The 18,349-nt window shown below is 55.6% G+C and overlaps 7 protein-coding genes and 1 non-coding gene across 8 annotated transcripts; 3 read left to right on the forward strand and 5 right to left on the reverse strand.

Annotated features, from left to right (window-relative positions):
* Positions 1 to 602: 602 nt before the first annotated feature.
* N656DRAFT_716973 (uncharacterized protein) lies at positions 603 to 2,207 on the forward strand (the record flags this gene model as incomplete). The annotated part of the gene is made up of 2 exons (XM_064812174.1): positions 603 to 972; positions 1,048 to 2,207. The coding sequence occupies 2 exons, from the start codon at positions 603 to 605 to the stop codon at positions 2,205 to 2,207; spliced, it is 1,530 nt and encodes a 509-aa protein (XP_064666474.1).
* Positions 2,208 to 3,297: 1,090 nt separating this feature from the next.
* Positions 3,298 to 4,288, forward strand: N656DRAFT_362775 (uncharacterized protein). The gene is made up of 2 exons (XM_064809391.1): positions 3,298 to 3,517; positions 3,761 to 4,288. The coding sequence occupies exons 1-2, from the start codon at positions 3,473 to 3,475 to the stop codon at positions 4,133 to 4,135; spliced, it is 420 nt and encodes a 139-aa protein (XP_064666475.1). The 5' UTR covers positions 3,298 to 3,472; the 3' UTR covers positions 4,136 to 4,288.
* On the reverse strand, positions 4,205 to 6,047 carry N656DRAFT_801341 (uncharacterized protein; the record flags this gene model as incomplete). Its single annotated transcript, XM_064818111.1, has 2 exons — positions 4,205 to 4,252; positions 5,238 to 6,047. 2 exons carry the CDS (start codon positions 6,045 to 6,047, stop codon positions 4,205 to 4,207), a joined length of 858 nt encoding a protein of 285 aa, XP_064666476.1.
* N656DRAFT_t126 lies at positions 4,661 to 4,745 on the reverse strand. The gene has a single exon. It is a non-coding gene; the product is annotated as a tRNA-Thr (tRNA).
* Positions 6,048 to 6,583: 536 nt separating the features above from the next.
* On the reverse strand, positions 6,584 to 6,979 carry N656DRAFT_801342 (uncharacterized protein; the record flags this gene model as incomplete). Its single annotated transcript, XM_064818112.1, has 2 exons — positions 6,584 to 6,626; positions 6,687 to 6,979. The coding sequence occupies 2 exons, from the start codon at positions 6,977 to 6,979 to the stop codon at positions 6,584 to 6,586; spliced, it is 336 nt and encodes a 111-aa protein (XP_064666477.1).
* Positions 6,980 to 7,531: 552 nt separating this feature from the next.
* On the reverse strand, positions 7,532 to 7,927 carry N656DRAFT_716857 (thioredoxin-like protein; the record flags this gene model as incomplete). The annotated part of the gene is made up of 1 exon (XM_064812162.1): positions 7,532 to 7,927. One exon carries the CDS (start codon positions 7,925 to 7,927, stop codon positions 7,532 to 7,534), a length of 396 nt encoding a protein of 131 aa, XP_064666478.1.
* A 1,292-nt stretch (positions 7,928 to 9,219) lies between these two features.
* N656DRAFT_362869 (uncharacterized protein) lies at positions 9,220 to 10,817 on the forward strand. Its single transcript, XM_064809392.1, has 3 exons — positions 9,220 to 9,357; positions 9,431 to 9,772; positions 9,842 to 10,817. Exons 2-3 carry the CDS (start codon positions 9,595 to 9,597, stop codon positions 10,447 to 10,449), a joined length of 786 nt encoding a protein of 261 aa, XP_064666479.1. The 5' UTR covers positions 9,220 to 9,357; positions 9,431 to 9,594; the 3' UTR covers positions 10,450 to 10,817.
* A 2,596-nt stretch (positions 10,818 to 13,413) lies between these two features.
* Positions 13,414 to 16,272, reverse strand: N656DRAFT_792161 (uncharacterized protein; the record flags this gene model as incomplete). Its single annotated transcript, XM_064817048.1, has 6 exons — positions 13,414 to 14,354; positions 14,397 to 14,600; positions 14,637 to 14,712; positions 14,743 to 15,296; positions 15,330 to 15,595; positions 15,626 to 16,272. 6 exons carry the CDS (start codon positions 16,270 to 16,272, stop codon positions 13,414 to 13,416), a joined length of 2,688 nt encoding a protein of 895 aa, XP_064666480.1.
* Positions 16,273 to 18,349: the final 2,077 nt, after the last annotated feature.

Raw genomic sequence — 18,349 nt, forward strand, 5'->3', positions numbered from 1 at the left:
CGGTCGTGGGAGTGTACCAGAAGGGTACGGAGTCAAAGCTGTATTTCTAAACTTTGAAGTCGACATAATTTTGGATGAGTTGCTCCGTAGGATGGAAACAATTAGTCACCACTACTGCTCCTTCCTGGCCCGTGAATAAGGTGAATGCACCAGGTGAAGATTTGGTGCCGGTTACGGATTAGCCTGCTCCGTCAAGGATCCACATCATGATGTACACGATACCCCCGGCAGTCAAATGCACATAGCGTACACCGCATCTTTGTGTCAAAGAAAGGTTCCTAGTTTCAATTGTTTTCAGAATATATGATTACTGATTATCAAGAAGGCATACAATCACCCTCTTGTTTCGACCGACTTCGGGAGCATTTGTCAACGGGGGGCTAATGCGCCTGATGCCATTTTGGTTCCGTTTTGGGTTTAAAGCCGTGCAGTGGGTCGGATCGAGCATTCCGCGGGGCGGATCGATCGAAATCTCGAAAAAGATTCCAGAAGTGGCGAAGAACAACGTCACTCTTCTCGGGAATCTTGAACTGTCGGAGCGCACTACATGTGGTCCAGTCCACTATGAAACACACAACGCTAACGACGAGTCGCAAGCCTAGATGACCCGGAACTCGATACCGGTGCCCGGTCCGAGTCCGCTCCGAGTCCCGGCAGGAACTTCCACTCCAAAAGCACAGTCCAAGGCATGCTACAATTGCCGCCGGCGCCGGCTCCGTTGCGACCGATCCGTTCCCTCATGTCGGAAATGTTCCACCTCGGGAGAGCAATGTCTCGGCTACGGCACGGTCCTGCGATGGGCCAATGCTCCCGCCGTCCGCGGCAAGCTTGCTGCACCGATGCACGTAGCTAGAGAGAGAAACTCGGCTTGCGTCCTTACCGAACACGGAACGCCTTCCTTCGTCAATCGCGCCCTCCTCGATCCCTTCTTGAACGGCCTCGGTCGAAGAGCAAGACACTATGTCCATCACTGTGTGTAGCCATACCTTAACCCCTCCATCATTCCCAACTCCCCCAAATTTTAGGTCGCCTTGCTAACACCCCCAGTCACAACCACCGTCTGCCGCGACCTCGTCTCCGTCGACCAGCCCAACCATAACCCCTTCCGCACCATCGTCCCGTTAGCCGGCAACTTCTCCTTCCTCTCCGCCATCGTCATCGCCACAGGCGCCATGCACCTCGCCGCGCTCAACTCCTATCAAAACCATCCCACCCGGCCCGAGTTAATCGACGCCCTCGCCGCCAAGGACAAAGCCATCCGCCTCCTCCGCTCCGCCCTTGCCGACCACCGTGACATAACCCCACCACAAACCCGCGCCGTATTACTCGCCGCGACCGTCTTCTTCATCAACATCGACCTGATCGATTCCGGCAAGGGCGGGTGGCAGGCTCACATGGAGGCCGCCATCGCGCTCATGTCCAACCTACACTCCGGGAGTTCAAACTTGAATGCACTGTCCCCGTCGCTTGTGTCTCTGGTCGACGCCATCGCGGCTGATTGTCTGACCTACTGCGTGCTGGGGTCAATCATCAGCGGGGTGGTCCCGGAAACCTGGGTGCAGCAGGACCTGGCTGCCCGGGGGTTGTTTTCCATCCTGCGCCGCGCCGAGCCCTACAGCTACCACTGCTGTCCGCCGGAGATTCTGCAGATTAATCTGGCGGCTAGTGGCTTGTACGGGATTGATGCTGTCGAGGCTAGGGCTGAAGCCGCTGCGGCACTGCTGCGGCAGGCGAGGGAGTTTGGTATCACGCAGTGGGTGCACGGCATCCGCGGGCTGGCGCCGGACGATGATCTGGATGTGCGCGTGAGTCTCGCCTCGGCGCATCGCGCGGCGGCGTGTCTTTATATTCTCCTCGCGGTGCCGGAGGTTACTATTAGTGATTTCTCGCCGGAGATGTTGGTGCAAGAGGTGATTGAACATCTGGCCATGGTGTCGATTGAGCATGTGCTCGTCAAGGGCACCGTGTGGCCGACCTTCATGGCCGGCGCGCAGACAGATGATCTGCAGCTGCGAAAGTGGTGTCTTGACCGGATGCAGGCGCTGGGGGCGAAGAACCCCTGGATGTGTCCGTGGGGATATATCCGCACGGCCATCCAGGTGCTGCAGCATCTCTGGGCCGCGAGGGATGCCGTGCCGGAAAGGGAGCCGAAGATCAGTTGGTTGCGTGAGATCAAGGCGATGCGGGATAAGTGCTTGATTGTGTGAAGGGAGCTGCTCTTGGTCCGTCCCCTGCAGCATCGCCAACGAGCTCAAGGGCGGCTGGATGTCTTGACTGGTAACTTGGCACCTGCGAGGTGCCTGGGAGTACCTTACTCCTTGGCTCCGGTTAACGATCACTGGCTCGGCTGCTGCGAGCCGTTGGTTTGCGGATAGCGGTGTCTCGATCCCTACATTTTCACACGGATTCATTGACACGTTAACGCTGCGCAACCCCTGGATCCCCCAGGCAACCAGACAGCCCATAGCTTATCCGGTCAGTCCAAGCCGGACTACTAGGGGTCATTGTGCGATTGGTAAAGTTGGGGCTTCGCGACTCAGGGGTGACCAGTCTCGCTTGGTACCTCCAAGTCGCCTAATGGGTGTCCTTAGCCGCCCTTGTGATTAGGGTATTGTGCAGATGGGTTGTCAAACCCAAAAGCCATCTACCTCTGGGCATTGAGACAAGTTGGCTCCTCCCGCCTTCCCGCCTGCAAGGTTTCGGAGCGGTCGCCGAGCCAATTGGTGCGAGCGCGCTGCGTCCTGGCTTTCAGTGCTCGGGTTTCGCATCCCTTAAGGCTTACAGTGCCCAAGTCAAGGAAGACACTTGTATGTCCTCCATGCCTGGCAGATTTCTTTCGTTAATCTCCTCAGGCTGTATCCGCAATCTCTCCATTGCCAGCATCCTGCCCTGCCGCACTCCACATATCCGTCACCCCATGGTTGGGCAGACGGAATCGCTCGGGTCGCAACCTCGAGGGCCGTATTGCCCAAGCAGTCATCCGGGAATAGAAAGCCGAATCAGGGCGGGCTTCAGTCCGTCCCCAGCGATGATTGGGAGAGGATTCTTCAAGTGGTCCAGCCCCGCCGGTTTCCGTTCAGGCATTGGTTCGATTCAGCCAGTGATAACGGCAGCCGGTTGATGTCGCTGCAGGACATTCATAGGAAACACGGCAGTGAGAAGTCCCGAGACCACGCTAAAGGTAGCAGCTGCTGCTTGTCTGCAGCCCTGCCTTCCGGCCTGGCAGCGAAGCATGCAGGCTCGAATTGGTCAACCATACATTTTCCATCGGCACACGCGAAATGTCGACGACGGTCTCTGCGTCTACTCGCCCTGCAATCATGATTGCAACCCCCTTTTTGGGTGAATCCGAGTCCATCCATAACGGTAGCAACCTCTAGATAATCTCGCCCAACCCTCCGAAAGAAGCTCGGTGAGTCCACTCTGATGGATTCCCCGTCACCATCGTCTTCCACCATCACTGGGAGGCTCCATGTGTTCCGATGACCACGCGCGTTGCTCCAAGTCCCCCACCCAGGCACGCTGCCCGAATTCCCGACCCGTGATTGTGACGGTTGCTAGAAGAGCAAAACCTGAACAACCGGACCCCTCAGCACTTGAGCAACAGCGCTTGGCGGCCTGAACGGCGCCTAATGTTCTAATGTTCATACCACGTCCCCCGTTCACCCCTGGCGCACAACCTGACTCAACCCCCGCGCCGCCGCCCAATTCCCATGCCACCCCAATCCCAATCCCAACACTGACACCTGGGCCCGGGCAGTCCCCACCCTCGACCAGGACCACCACCACCGTCAATACCCTTCAGGCTCTTCACGAAGATGGGCTCAGGGACATCACCCACCATCTGGTAGCCACCACAACCGCAACCGCAACCGCAACTCCCATAGTGCCATGGACTCCCCTCAGCCACAGGAAACGGTACACAATGCGCGACCAAAACATCACCATCGGTGTCACAGTCGGCATCCTCCTCGCCGCATTCCTGGCCGGCGTGTGCTACTTCCTCTACCGCTACGGCGAGTCGATCCGCATCTACCGCCGGCGCAGTCGGAGACGCCACAGTAAGGGGTCGCGGAGCTCGGGCGGGTCGGGGTCTTCGGCGGAGAGTGCGGCCGCTGCGCAGGCTCAGGCTTAAGCTGTGGGTGGTGGGTGATTGGAACAGGAAGGTTTGAGGTTACTGGCGAATACCGTGGCTGGTATTAGTTTACTCAGTAGATATGGCCGGGGGATTCTGGTCGTCCGTAAAGATGTTCTGCTGTGGTCTTCAGGTTCAGTTCCTGGATACTTCTCGTAAATTGTATACGGTATGCTAGGGGCGCAAGGCGTGGAATCGGCGTTTCGACGTGTACTACTTATTACATATGAATGAATGCCTTGTATTATCATACTCATGGTACTTGATCGATTCTGATCTGCTTCCGCTATACGAAGCAGTTATTCTCATCCTTTTAGCTGTGCTACGTTAGTGGTGTCACTCGAAACGAGTACCCTCCTCCATATTAATCCCTGGTGGTTCCCCTGTTCCACAAGCCCTAACAACCAGAACCGCAAAAAGAATGTTGGCATCTCCCCTGTAAGAACAAAACGTCCACAGCCAGATTCGAACCCACTCGCTTCCAGTGTGGACATGGGAAAAATAACATCAAAAAATATTTTCACTTGCCCACAGCCAGAATCGAACTGACGACCTCATCATGATCTAGTACCTCTACTAGTGATGCGCGCCACCACTGCGCCATGCGGGCTTCTTGGTTGAAAAGCGCTGTATTTATTTAACTTGATAAAGGGTTCTCCGCCTATCGTAGACACGCATCTCAGCGGAGTTGCATCGCCAGGGCAATTCCTTCAGCGGGTCACCACACGCGCTGCCACTGGGTCCATCGATCACGCTGTCCGGCGGCTGGCCTGGACAGATGATTGATTGGATTCCCGGCACGTACAGTAGGATGAAAGGCATCCTCTTTCTTAACCCCAGTCCGAACTGAGAGTGATTGACTAACAACGCCAAATCCGCAGCATCATTACCGATAGCCAGTCCGCACTGGCATCCCTCCAAATTGGACCCTGCTCGGGTGATGGCGACTTGGCCCGGGGCGGCTTTGCCAACTGTGACTTGAAGCTTGCCCACCCTCTCCATATCCTCTTCTCCCCGCCTCTTCTCCAGTCAGTCCGCCGGTCCCTCCCCGACCGTAACCGTAACGTCTTTGACCTTGACTCGGACGCTGTGCCACCCTCACCCTCACCCTCGCCCGCCGCCCGCCCGATCTCGCTCCCGCTCCGTCGAAACCCCGGCCTTGCCCCCGCCCCTGACTTTCACCCCGGCCCGTACCCGGCCTCGCCCGCAGCCCAGGATGTAAATTCCTCATATTATTCACCCCCGCCTGCACCTCCTCCAACACCCTCAGCAACCGATCCGCATCCGCAACCAGCGCCGCCCGCACCGCACAATTCCGATGGTGAAGCTCCCCCGGCCCCGAGGTACTAGTATGCGCCAGACGCCGGATCGAGTCGGCCGCGGCCTGCAGCTCGCGCGTGACACTGCCCAGAGCAACGGACAGCTCCGGGTCAACCTGCTCACCGGCTCCGCGCTGCCCTGAGTTCAAGTTCGAGTTGTCCACACGCGCGGAGGAGGACGAGGATGCCTGGGCTTGCTGCTGCTGCTGCTGCCGCCGGCGCCGGCGTCGCGCTTCACGCGTGCGATGCATGAGCTGGCGGAGGCCAAGGGAAAACAGGCCTGCCACGACCTGGCTTAGGACGTTGTGCAAATCGCTGTCGCCTCTCGCCGGCGGTGGTAGGGGCAGGTCGCAGGTGGTTTCGCTTTGGCGCGCAGAACCGGAGGCTGAAGTGAAAGCGTCTCGGTTCTGGCTGCGGCTTGATCTTCGGCGATCTCTGTGGCTGGGATCACTGTCGGGTGCGTCTTGATGGCTCATCCTTTGCACGCAGTATGCCAGTGCTGCACGGCCGACTTGGCGCAAGAGTTCTTGTCGTTGCTTCGAGTCGCGGTGCTGGGTGTCGGATGACCTGCGGTCGCGGGAGTGTGTGGGCATTACGGTGGACTTGTCCCCTTTTTCTGACTGGACTTTGGTGGCTTGCTCTGACAGTTTCCGACCGAGAAAATAGGTAAGTTGAGGAATACTCGACTGAGACTCTTTTCAAGAAAAAGGACTCAATCATTTATTTAAATATCTTGTGCTGCTATGCGACCGACCTCGGGACGCGCAGTGTGCGCACCCGTGAGACTCTTGCGTGATGCTTGTCCAGGTCAGTCAGGTGTCACACATGACCGGATGACCCGAACACCAGGCATAATCCTCCTAAGAGTATGACACTCCAGCTAGTTCGACGCCTTTGACAGCTAATAAAGTAAGAAATAAAACAAAATAAAATAGCAATGAGAAATGCAAAAACTAGGTGAGGTCATAAGCATTCCAAAAGATATTGTGCCAGACACCTGAACGCCGTAACATCAAGTCATCCACAACTGCAGGAACTTCTTCCGTCTGATGCACTTGCCCCGCGACCCAACTTCAACTTGACTTGCCCACTCCATGCCGTAGACTCAGGTGAGCATTGCAGTGTTAGTTCAACCATGCTGACCGCCCTGCTGGTTGTACTGGTCGCTGTCCCTGACCATCACGTTAGCCGCTTTATCTCGTCACCGAATTCCAAGGCAGATCATCACTTACAGAATGCTCAAAGTAATGTCCCCTTCTATCTTCGCCTTGAGCTGCACATCCACATCAAGATCCATATCCAGTCTCAAGGCAGGGGCGCCTTTGCGGCCTGCCTGGCTCTGGGCCCGAGCCGCAGGCTGGTCTTGACGTCTCGCGAGATGGTCACCTTGATTATCCGTATGTCGCCGCACCAGCTGCCCACTGGGCTCGGTGGTCTGAGCCGTGTCCTGTCGGTCTCTCCCTCTGGCTGCTGTGCGGCCTCTTCCTGTCGAGTCGCTCGTCCGTTCTGTCTGCGTGTCAGACATTGTGCATCGTCCTCAAGCTCCCAGCCACCAGGCACGTCCCAAGTGTGTATCGCCCAGTAACTTTTGGAGGTGAGAAAAGAAAGCGAATGGGTAACACGGTGCGCGAGTCGATTGATGTAAATACGCAAAGCAAAACGTCTTCGGAAAAAACTGCTGTCGAGGGGGTGAAGGGTCTTTGAGGGGAAGGGTAGCAGCCGTCGGGAGGTGATGCTGATGGCTATGACATCACAGCTGTCCAACCCGGCCGACAGCTCTTGATCCAGCTGCTTTCTAGAAGGCACTTGCAGCAAGCCACCTAAGCCATCTTCAAATCGACTATTCTGGTTTGCACTGATGGCACATCATATGGCTCGCGCTGGCACGTATAAGGTACGGTGGCCAAGAATCCTTGTATTCCATCCCGTCGCCATTTCGCCACAGACAGACAAGGCCATGCTTCATGCTCGAAGTCGAAGTTCTCGAGTCCACGAAAAACAACATTATCGCGGCCGAGTAGTAGAAATGTATGTTCCGCTCAAGGGCTAATGGGTATCTCTCGTCTCCTCACATCCTCTACGCGCTCTCCGCAGCAGCGGCGTCAGCCTTCTCCTTGGCCAGCCTGCTCATCTTTTCAACAGCCAACTTCAAGCTGGGTAAGTTCGCGCCCTGTATCATAGCGGCGCCATTCACGCCGACCTGCTTTCCATCCTTGAAGAAGAGAAATGTGGGCATGGCAGCGACCCCGTATTTTTGTGCGACCGTGGGGGCCTTGTCGACGTTGATCTTTGCGAAAGCGAGGAAGCCGTCGATTGACGAGGCGGCGGCGAACTGCTGGAAATGGGGCGCGATTGCCTTGCATGGACCACACCAGTCGGCGTAGAAATCGGCAACTACATAGCGCGTCGACGAGAGGAGCGAGTTGAACTCGTCGAGCGATGCGATGTGTCTGATGCGGTCGGACGAGGACATGACCGGCGACACGGAGGGTTTCGTTGCGCGGTCGGCAGGTGACGTGCGGACTCGTGGGGTGAAGGACACAGATGGCCCAGGGCAGCGTCGTAGCCGCGTATGGCGATGGCTGCCAGAGAACAGGCACAGAGGCAGAAGCCGGACAGGTGAGATGCCTCAAGTCCTCAACATGCAGTGGGCACTTGGCACAAGAAATCCCAAGTGGGGTGTCTCAACCCACGGGCCACCTCAGCCCGGCGGGTTCTTAACAGCGCCACAAGCAGCCACTGCAGAGCCTGAGCGCAAAGGCGGTCGCGCATTGCGCACAGGCCACACAACGGAGCAGGTCCGAAAACGGAGTACCGAATCTTTGGTAGAGCCCTAACCCGCTGCTTCCAAGATCCAAACTTTTACCAAACTTCCAGGCAGCTGCTTCCAGGTTCTTGCCGTTGATAAAAAGGACGGATGCCATGATTAAAGGATCATAAATCGTGGGGGCTAACGGACGTTGGCCTTACTCATTTTCCATGATGTTGCGTACAATCTGAGGTGAGCCTTGGATGTATTGTGGATTCCGATCCTTGCACTCGACTCCAACAAGAGTTCAACCGCATTGACGCCACAGACATGAGCGGTCTGATGTCAATCAATCAAGACTTCAAGAGCGAAGATTGAACGACTCTATGAACCTGAAGGGTATTTCCCAATAGTCACCAGCCTCCCCTCTGTTCTCCCACGTTTCTTACACGCCAATCCCTACCTACTCAATATGGCGGGGCCGTGACACAACAGCACGAACGGTGTCGAGATCGAAAGAATGGACCAGCTCCTGGCAGCTCAGCACCATTCAACAAGTTAGCTATGCCTGTAGTGTGTGCCTACAGGACTAGCGTCAGTTACACCACCACGCTGCTGCATGGTCCTGGCTCGGCTTGCATGTGTTCAACTGTCAACGCAGCCCAATGGCATGGCGGGCTCACTCACCGTATCCCGTCTTCGCTCCCGAGTTTGGGGTCTCTGTCAGCCAACTCGTTATATCTCCAATCCAGTAACCACTGTAAATCTGTGCTAAGGACCTCTAGACCGTCTTCACGTCCAGAGAAAGGACAATCGCGGCGCATTCCGAGCATCCCCGGGCGCCACGCGGACCAGTCTCGCCGGCTGTGAAACAGACTGCCGCCATGTTTGCTCACCCCTCCCGTCCATGTACCTTGCCTATAAACAGTAATTACCATGCGGGCCTTTGCTTGACCCCTGGGCTTCTCACTCCGGCTTTCAGACCGGCGGTGACGTGAAAAAGTGCCTGTGGGTGAAGATGGGTCACGGATTCAGGGATTCAGGGGTCGACTCGCCCAAGGAGTCTTCGATGTTTAATTCGCTTTCATCCCACCTCGGCCGGGTTTGCTGACCGTCACCAGTCCTTCACTGCACAAGAATCCCCTTGTGTCCTGGTAAGTGAACCTTCACCGTCTCGGTCACTATTTCATCTGAACCCTGAGAGAACGCGTGGTAACCAAGAAACAGGTCAACGAATCTCGAAGATTGGGCATATATAAAGGCCCTCAGTAGCCGCCTTGCCTTCTGCCAGAACCTCCCGACAACATCATTTCAGCTACCTGATCTTAGGTCGGAAAACATTCACTACACCTTCACTCACTTCACTCACGACTCACAACCCGGTTGTTACCATGACTTCACCGCTCGACCCGCACACCAAGTGCTATTCGCACATCAACGACGGCACTCAGGCTTTGCTCGACCGCTTCGCCGTGTCGGAGCTTTGCAAGGGATGGCCCGTCTATCGCGATGCATCCGAGTGGAAGAACTTTCGTTCCCTGTTTACCGACGATGCCACTGTTTGGACGAGTAAGATACTTCATCTCTTCCCAGAATCTAACATGAGTAAGAACTCCATCTAACCCCCATTCCCTCCAGCCTGGAGCGGCCCCCGCTCCATCGACGATTTCATCGCCATCTCCAAAGCGGGCAAAGAAAACGGCGCCTTCATCATGCACCGCGAGTGCGGCACCCTCGTCGAGCTCAGCTCCGACCGCAACCGCGCCATCGGCAAAATGAAAGCCACCATCACCCAGCGCTTCCGCTGGGCTCGCGGTGGCCACTGCAGGGACGAGACGAACGGCACCACTTCCAACGGCACCAATGGCACCGAGACCAAAGTTCCAGTTCCAACTGAGTTCGACGTTGACTGCGACTGCCGCTTCATCTTCTTCTGCGAGAAAAATCCCACCACCGGCGAGTGGAAGACCAAGTACGTCAAGCTGTTCTACGAAAAGGACAAGGTCGTGCCCGTCAACGCTTGTCCCATGCGCCACTCGCCGAAATTCTCTCCCGAGGAACTCGCAAAGTACCCCGTCGGCTACCGCTACCTTGGTGCCGCACAGGCCAGGCTCGGGTATAAGATTGACTGCGTGCTTCCGACAGCCAGCGGGGAGCTGTGGGACAGGATGTATGCCGAGATGGAGAAGTGGTTGGATGGGAAGGAAGTGGATCTGTTTTGGGAGCATGGCTCGGAGCAGAAGTGACGGGCTATTCATGGATTCGATTCGGTAACGGAGACGGTGGGCGCAGCAATCGGTCACGGTGATACCCCGGAACTGGTCACAAGGCGTTTTACAGACAGACGTGGGATGATGGGTCAGGCGCCGTCTAGATAGGTTGCTTTACCTTAGCTGAGGGATATGTAGATGAAACGGCCGAGGGATGAACGAATCCGGAGGGTGCAGGACCAGCACCCTTCGCCAGGCAGCGGGCTTGGAGGATTTGTTACCTCGATGAGTACCTTATGATCTCTTCTTGTGTTGCCTGCCAGTGAGCTGACGTTTGCGTTTTCTCTGTACATGTACTCAGCTCAGCTTGATGTTACTGTCAGTTTGTGCACCTGTGATGTTGTTAGAATCGGGAGAAGACGGCGGTCGAGGTCAACCCCGCCGCATCACCGTGGTCGAGACTGACGCTCACCATAATTACTGCAGTGATTGCCCGCGGAGCTTCATGATACATCAGTCATATCAGCATGAAGTTCATCTTTACTCAGCGCTTTACTCATCAATACCACTCGCCAACCAGCCGCCCACCATGAATTTCACCTAAGGGAGGAAATTCTCACATCCACGTGTCTTGCATGTCATGTCATGTCCTGCAAGGTGAGAGTGAGGCGGAACGGTGCAACGGCGCAACACAATGTATGTAACACAACATCCGCCCATCTGAGTTTCCCGTCCAGTCCCAATCCCAGGCCAGGCAACACCCACTATCTCATCCGTAGACCGCCAGTCGGGACTTGGGTTTGGAACAGGGGGTCCCGGCAGGGCCCAATCTATCAATCTCTATCTAATTCCTGCCGGTCTCGGAGTCAATACCAGGGGACCTGGCACCAAAATAAAAGACAAAAACTCACCGAGGTGCATGACGTGCAGGATAACCTGGATAAGCATGCCTACATCAAGTTAGCGGCAGGGTTGCACTTGCAGACCGCCACGAGTCTTGACGTTGACGGAGATGATCTGAACACTGCCGGCCAGCCCGGACTACCAAAACTTCGAGGTTTACTTCATGTTGCCAGCCTTCAATTCATTGGCACAGGTTAAGGCAAATTCATTCGGGCACTATACCTACCTTAGCTTGGGTATGATGCAGTGAATGTTTAGATAGGTTCAAAACTTTTAAGCCGGGCATACAGCCTAACTGAGTGCCGCCGTCTTCGAAACCCTCCATGCCGGTGTCATTGCCGATATGTACTCATATATCTGCCTCATACAAGTTTTAGCTTCAAGTTGTAGCTCATATTAGGGGATGAGCTACTCACATGCTCCATCGAGTCAATCTTTCAGATACGGCCACTTATCGAGTGAAACACTCCGTTTGAGCAGAGCCCAGATCATGAATCAGCACCTGCTGCTATGGCAATACAGACTTACGAGGCATGCTGCTTCTCATGCTCACAGAGTCAGAGCATAAGGTACAGCAATCGAGAAACATAAAAGTGGACGTCTTATGAACCTTTAAGTTGAAACTCACACAAGGGAATGAGCTACTGGGAGTCAAATGTTCCATCCATCCTTCAAGTCCGGCCACTTGAGTAAACTTCTGACCAGGGTCCGGAGCAGTGGAAATGCCCGCTTCTATGCCGATAAGTACAAGCAAGCAGACTTACAGCTTCACCTCCTCCTTCCAAGGCATGCTGCATCTCTTACTCACATTGGGTACAGAGCATAAGGTAAGGTACGGTAACCAGGAAACATATGGATGAAAGTAAACATCTTGCCATTCAACAGCGTAAGGTAGGTAGGTACCCTTCGTTTCTTCTTCGACTGCTACATACATGTACCAATTTGAGACGGATTACATTCACTCGACATTACCAACCCCCTTCCCATCACCATCACCAACCACGACGGCCTGGCTCTATTCCTCCCCTTGCCGTCTGTGCACAATCTTATAATGCCCAGCGGCATATGCCCCTTCACCTATGTCCCACATGATCCATCCCCATCATCATCATGTGCTTCGTGCATATCATGACTCGTCAACATGAACATAAACTCATCAAGCCAAGTCACCACAACGCTGAAATGCACCGTGACCTTAACAAAGTAACAAAGTCTATAACATGCACCAAAACAACTCTGAACATGACAAAAGAAACCAAATACTAATCGTTACATGACTGTGTGTTACATGACCCGAGCCCAGGATATCCCATTCCATCCTCAGCCAGCTTAAAACATCAAACCTTTGCAATCCTCTCGCAATGCACCAAAGCCAGAACTTTTGTGTAAACCAAACCACATCAACCAGAGCCTGGAGCAAAACAAGGCTGCATATCAAAACACGGGATTTGCGGGCTCCTATCCAGCGCCAATGTGCTTCGGGGACAGGGACAGGATAAAACCAGACCAGGAAAAGAGACATCTATGATGTAAGGAAACAGGGGGTAGAACTGCACAGGAAAGACTGGAGACATCATGGATGTGAGGGAACAGAGCAAAAAAAAAAAAAAATATTGCTTCGGGCACATGGTAAATCACACCAGAAAAAGAGACATGTGGGGGAACAGAGCAAGGAAAAAGTAGAACAGAACAACAGCGCCCACCCGAAGCACAAGATCCGCCAGACTTTTCTTTTCCTTTTGACACCCTCCCGTCTCATAGAGAAGAGTCCCAGTACTCCCGCCTTCCACCCAGTGTCACCCAGCCCATGCGCTGGGGGTGAGCAATCGCTTCTTCCAAGTTCGCGGCGGCCAGTGTGGAGGTTCCATGACCTAAAAAGCATCGAACCGTACGCCAGCACGTCAAATAATCCGCGAGAGTCAACCGTCACGGTCCGATTCCGACTGCGAGGCACTGGCACTGGCAATACTAGCAACGGAGGACGTCGAGGTGCGCGTGCTCGGGCTGCGCTTCAGGTCGCGTTTCCTCACGAATTGCCTGTAAGGTATGCAAGCCCCGTTAGTCACCTACTACCAGGGGGGCTTGACAAGTGCAAGTTCAGATGGAGGCAGCGATTTGGAGCATGACTGACAGGGCCCCTCTGTCGGCCGGGTTCCGCACCACCACCAACTGCTTGTCCTTCTTGCCGCCGCCCTCCCGCTCCTTCTTCTGCGGAGAAGACGTGCGAGACCGGCTGGCCCTTCGCGACGCCGACGCGAGCTGCTCGACGCGCTGCTGGAGCTCGATGACTTGGCCCGTGTAGGATTGCGTCGTCTCGTCAAGGGATTGTTGAGTCGTGTCGAGTTGCTGCTTGGTTGCGCCTAGCTGCGCTGACAGCGCCGTGTTACGCTCCGTCAACACAGTAATCTCCTCCATACGCCGTGCGATTTCCTGGCCCTTCGCCTCCAGCTCAGCCCTCAGGGCAGCCGTGGCCGAGTCTGGATCCTTCTCGAGCTCGAGTTGCAGCAAAGCAATCTTGCCCTGCAGCTCAGATACCTTGCCTTCGAGTTCTGCTTTGGCTTCCTCAAGCGCAGGCAGTTTGCCCGCTTCAGCTCGTGCCTCGGCAAGGTCTGCTTCGAGACCGGCAGCCTTGCCATCAAGGTCAGCGATCTTCGCTTCGAGCTCCGCAATCTTGCTATCAGCAGCTTCCTTCTCTCCAGCAAGGCCGGGAATCTTGTCCGCCTCGCCTTGGAGCTCGGCAAGCTTGCCTTCGAGGTCGGATGTCTTCCCTTGGAGCTCCGCAATCTTCGCCGCAAGCTCGGCCTTGGCGCTTTCTAGGCCGGCAACCTTGTCCGCCTCAGCCTGTAGGGCAGCCTTTTCATTGAGGAGGGTCTCGATCTCAGCCTTGGCCGCGTCAAGGGATCCCTGGATGCCTGCCATATCACCTGCCAGATCAAGTTTCTGGCTTGCAAGCGATACATTGGCGGCTTTTGCGCCCTCTAGATCGGTGTTGAGGGTGTACACCTGTGCTTCCAAGTCGGCTTTCTCGGCGGTGAGATCTTCAACTTGTTTCTGCAGTCCGGCCTTGTCAGATTCGAGACATTCGACTTGGGCTTTGAGGTCGTCCGCCTCCGCCTTGGCTGCAGACAGCATCTCCTCCAAACTTGTTATCCTGGCGTTAAGGTCCGATGCAGTGGATGTCAAGTCCGCAATCTGGGAACTAAGCTTGGCAATGTTCTCATCGGCAGTTGCGAGCTTTGCGTCGGTTTCGGCCTTCTCTTGCCCGATGGCCTCCTTGGCTTTCTCTAACTCGGCCTTTTCCTGCTCAAGTTCCGCCACACGGTTCTTGGATGCCTGAAGGCTCTCCTCGCCCTCATTCCGGATCTGTGCCTTCTCCTCCTCGGCCATATCCTTCAGCTTGCACATTTCATCGTCAAACGCGGCTACCCGAGCTGTTAGGGCCGCCAACTCGGAGTTTAGCCGCTCGCGATCCGCAAGTATCTCCGCAATTTCCTTATCCTTGTTGTCGCGCTGGTCTTTGAGGGCATCCCTGCCAATCTCCAGTGCCGCAATCTGCTGTGCGAGCAGATCCTCATGCTCTTTGCGGTCCTCCTGAAGCTTCTGAAAGTCCTTCTCGAGTTGAGCGAACTGATCCTCCAGCTTGTCTCTAGACAGCTTGATCTCGTCACGCTCCTTCTCAGCCTCTAGGATCATGGTCTTTTGCAAGTCAGAGGTGGACCTGAACTCGTCTAGAACCTGCCGGGTGTTGTCGAGCTTCGTCTGTAGCTCCGCTTTGCTGGAACGTTCCGCATCCCGCTCCTTTTCTAAGTCGTCGAGCATAACCTTTTGCAGTTCAAAGTTGCTTCGGAACTCGTCGAAGACGGCCTTTTGTTCCTCAAGCATGCCGAGAACCTTCTCCTTACTGCGGCGCTCAAGGTCGCGTTCTTTTTCGAGAGCTGCCTTCTCTTGGCCGAGAGACGTGAGGCGTGATGAGCTTTCCGCTAGCTCACGGTTCAGCTTGGCCTGGCTCTCACGCAGCTCCTGCCTCTCGTGCTCGAGTTGCTCAATCGTGTGCAGCAGTCGACGCTCCATGTCTTGCTGTGCCTTCTCAAGCTCCGAGTACCTTGGTTCGGGTGTGTTGGCGCTGGGGGGAAGAAGTTTGACTGGAGCTGTCCGACCGCCAGTTTTGGCAACAGTCCGGTCCGCGTCAGAAGGTGGCCTTGCCCGGGTGCCCAACCGCGGCTTGACTTTTCGGCTAGGAGGAACTGAACTGGCAACACTGGAGCCAGAGCCGATAACGCTTGGTGTGAAGCGGACAGACGGGGCTGACTTGGTCACGGTGTTGGTCTCGGTTGGTGTCATGTCGGTTGCAGTTGAATCTGATGTTGCCGAGATGACGGTGGTGGCTTGAGTGGAGGATGAGAGCTCCGATGATTCTGAAACCGACTCGGTCTCATCGCGGTAGTCGTTTCTGTCGTGACGGTCCCGGCGGTCATAAGGCTCATGACGGTCCATGGGCCCGTTATCAACCAGGTATTGGGGCGCAAGAACGGTGCGCACTGGAGGTACATGATAGCTGGATGGAATGCTGGAGGAGGAGGACCGAGAAGGCCGTAGGTTGACAACTCCTTGCCGTTCCGCAGGAATCCCCGGGAACTTTGCTTTGAGGACCTTTCTAGGCAGTGTCCCTGCCGAGGCGGAGGGAAGGGGAACAGGTGCTCGTGGTTCCGAGTCGCTCCCTATGGCAGGCATGTTGGATGAAGTGACGGAGGTGTCCGAGTTCCGCCGCGGCCGTGTCGAAAGCAGCCTTGCGGGCTTGCGCATTATCGACTTGAGGGGCTGCTCATGCTGGGAATCGTCACGCTCCTGGCCCGGCTCCCACTGGGGCCACTCGGCGGGACGGCCCGCCCGGGCTTCGGCGCCGGGCGTCACAGTGCCCCCTGCCCTCGGGCGGATATACTGTCGTTCCCGCTCCATGTTGTGTTTTCTGTGCTCCGTTTGCTGTGGCCGCTGTATGATGTTTATTAGAGTCTGCCGGTGAAGTGTTCCGGGATGCTGCTTGGTTTCCCGTATCCTGTCGTCAAATTGCTCAGGTCGTCATGGGATCGTCGTAGTGGTTTGGCTTGAAGGTTGCTGTATCAGGGACGGGCATTGCGTGTGGAATTCTCAACCCTGGGGACGAGAATTGTGCTTGTTGAGCGTGGACGACAGACAGCGGAGCTTGTGATGCGGTTCAGGGGGAAGCAAGCGGGAAAGACGAAGTGGGCTTAGGACGTGCAGCACAAGTTGGTTATGAGCGACGGCAGATGGCAGCCCCCACCGCCGAGCTGCGGCTTTGCATCTCGTTTGCTCGATCGTTGTACAAGTATTGTACAACCCGGTCGACCCGGCCTGGGTGCCATGAATATCGTGACTCACCCTGAATGTGGCTAGTCAGCCTCGCGAAGTGCTGAATGCGGTAAGCAGACGAGGTGCGTGAGGAAAATTGGATGGCTGGCATTGGGCATGGACACGGTGACTACGTCGAATCGGGTCGGGCAGAGAGAGTTGTTTGGAGGGCGGACCGGAACCGAGATGGGGAACCACAACAGGGGCAAGATGTGCGATGATGGGCTGTAGGAAAACGAGTCGGGCAGACACTGCAGTGACTGCACCACCTACGCTCCTTGCCGAGGCGCGCACCAGGGGCAGTCATTTGCTAAGCAGGAAACAGCGGCTGTGAGCTGCAATGTCGATTGCCACCCCATTGCCAAATCACCAGTGGCAGGGCCGATGAAGCCCAGCAAACGGCAAATCGTGTTCGTTGATCTCCTGTGCCGGCCCGAGACGATTGACAGGGGCAGTGAACCAAGGAATCGCCAAACAGAACAAAGTCAACAAACCTGGAATCCTGGAATTCAGGGCGGTTCTGGAATGGAAGTGCGTGGAAAACGTCAACGCGCCATTTTACACCTCAGAATTTCAGGTCAGGGCAAGAACCTTCCGCTGAAGTTGCCCTTCAAGTGGATGGGTGCACCTGCCCTGGGTCTGGACGACGACATGGCGGCAGGATCGTTGGGAATTGGCCTTGGTATCCCTGGTCATCCGGCGGAAGTCACGAGCAGTGTCATGCGTTCCGTGCTGGTGCGGGGCATTGGCGCGTGGGACAGCCAATCAGAGGACAGAGACATAAAAAAGGCGCCTGGCGTTGGGCATCAGTTGGGCCACAACATCACTACAGCCCAACGTGGTCCTGCTCGATTTGCGCGAGAATTTGCGGGATTCTGCTCTCCTGGAGGCTGCAACTTTCCATTCCCGCCTTCTCAAAGTCACGGCCCGCAGCAGCAACAAGAGGGGGTTTTTTTTTTTTTTCATTCACTGCAGTGGCACTGCAGCGTACTTACGCAGTGCGAGGTACTGTAGGGAAAACATGAACCCGACTCTGTCTACAACTTCTCCTGACATTCAGGGCATCGATAAACGATCCCCGTTCTAATACTGTAAGGTACAGTATGTATTGACTCTGTCTTGGACTCTTCAATTGGGCGTTCAGCTGCGGTGAACTTTGCAGCCAGGCCTCGACCAACCCAATCGTCAAATGCGCCTCAGTGGGCAGACAGCGGCACCTCTCGTCGCTCAACCAGAGGCGTGACAATCACCAGGGCAGGGTTCTGGCTTTCGCTGGCGACGCACTGTTTTCACTTCATTTCGTCATAAACGCACAGCTGGCTGGAGCTAAGCCCGCGCTGAGACATGGTGTGATGCCAGGTGAGCTGCCACTCATACTTGATGGATCACGGGCATGGATAGGATACGGCAACTCAACAGACACGCTGGCCGGGCAATGTGAGGAAAGAAAAAGCATGAAAAGAGAAAATTACCAGCATACGGCGGCTAGACAGGCACCCATACGTTCGCTTGTGCGACTCATCACCAGAACCCACTGTTCAGGATCATAATGCAGTTGCGGCCCGAGGCACTGCCCCTGAGCATCAGCGCGGAAAGGTCGGGCCAGCTGGACTTTCGGGCAGACAGCATGGAGCATGTTGCCTTGATGTGTCGCCTAAGCCCAGCA

The sequence above is a fragment of the Canariomyces notabilis genome (genome assembly GCF_033297395.1).
Source record: "Canariomyces notabilis strain CBS 508.74 unplaced genomic scaffold N656scaffold_28, whole genome shotgun sequence".
Lineage (NCBI taxonomy): Eukaryota > Fungi > Ascomycota > Sordariomycetes > Sordariales > Chaetomiaceae > Canariomyces > Canariomyces notabilis.

Bases quoted from the DNA above. Each gene is read 5' to 3' on its own strand.
- N656DRAFT_362775 (XM_064809391.1), top strand. From the start codon at position 3,473: ATGTGTTCCGATGACCACGCGCGTTGCTCCAAGTCCCCCACCCAG. The intron at 3,518-3,760 runs GCACGCTGCCCG...GGGCCCGGGCAG, and splicing joins GCTCCAAGTCCCCCACCCAG to TCCCCACCCTCGACCAGGAC.
- N656DRAFT_362869 (XM_064809392.1), top strand. From the start codon at position 9,595: ATGACTTCACCGCTCGACCCGCACACCAAGTGCTATTCGCACATCAAC. The intron at 9,773-9,841 runs GTAAGATACTTC...CATTCCCTCCAG, and splicing joins CGATGCCACTGTTTGGACGA to CCTGGAGCGGCCCCCGCTCC.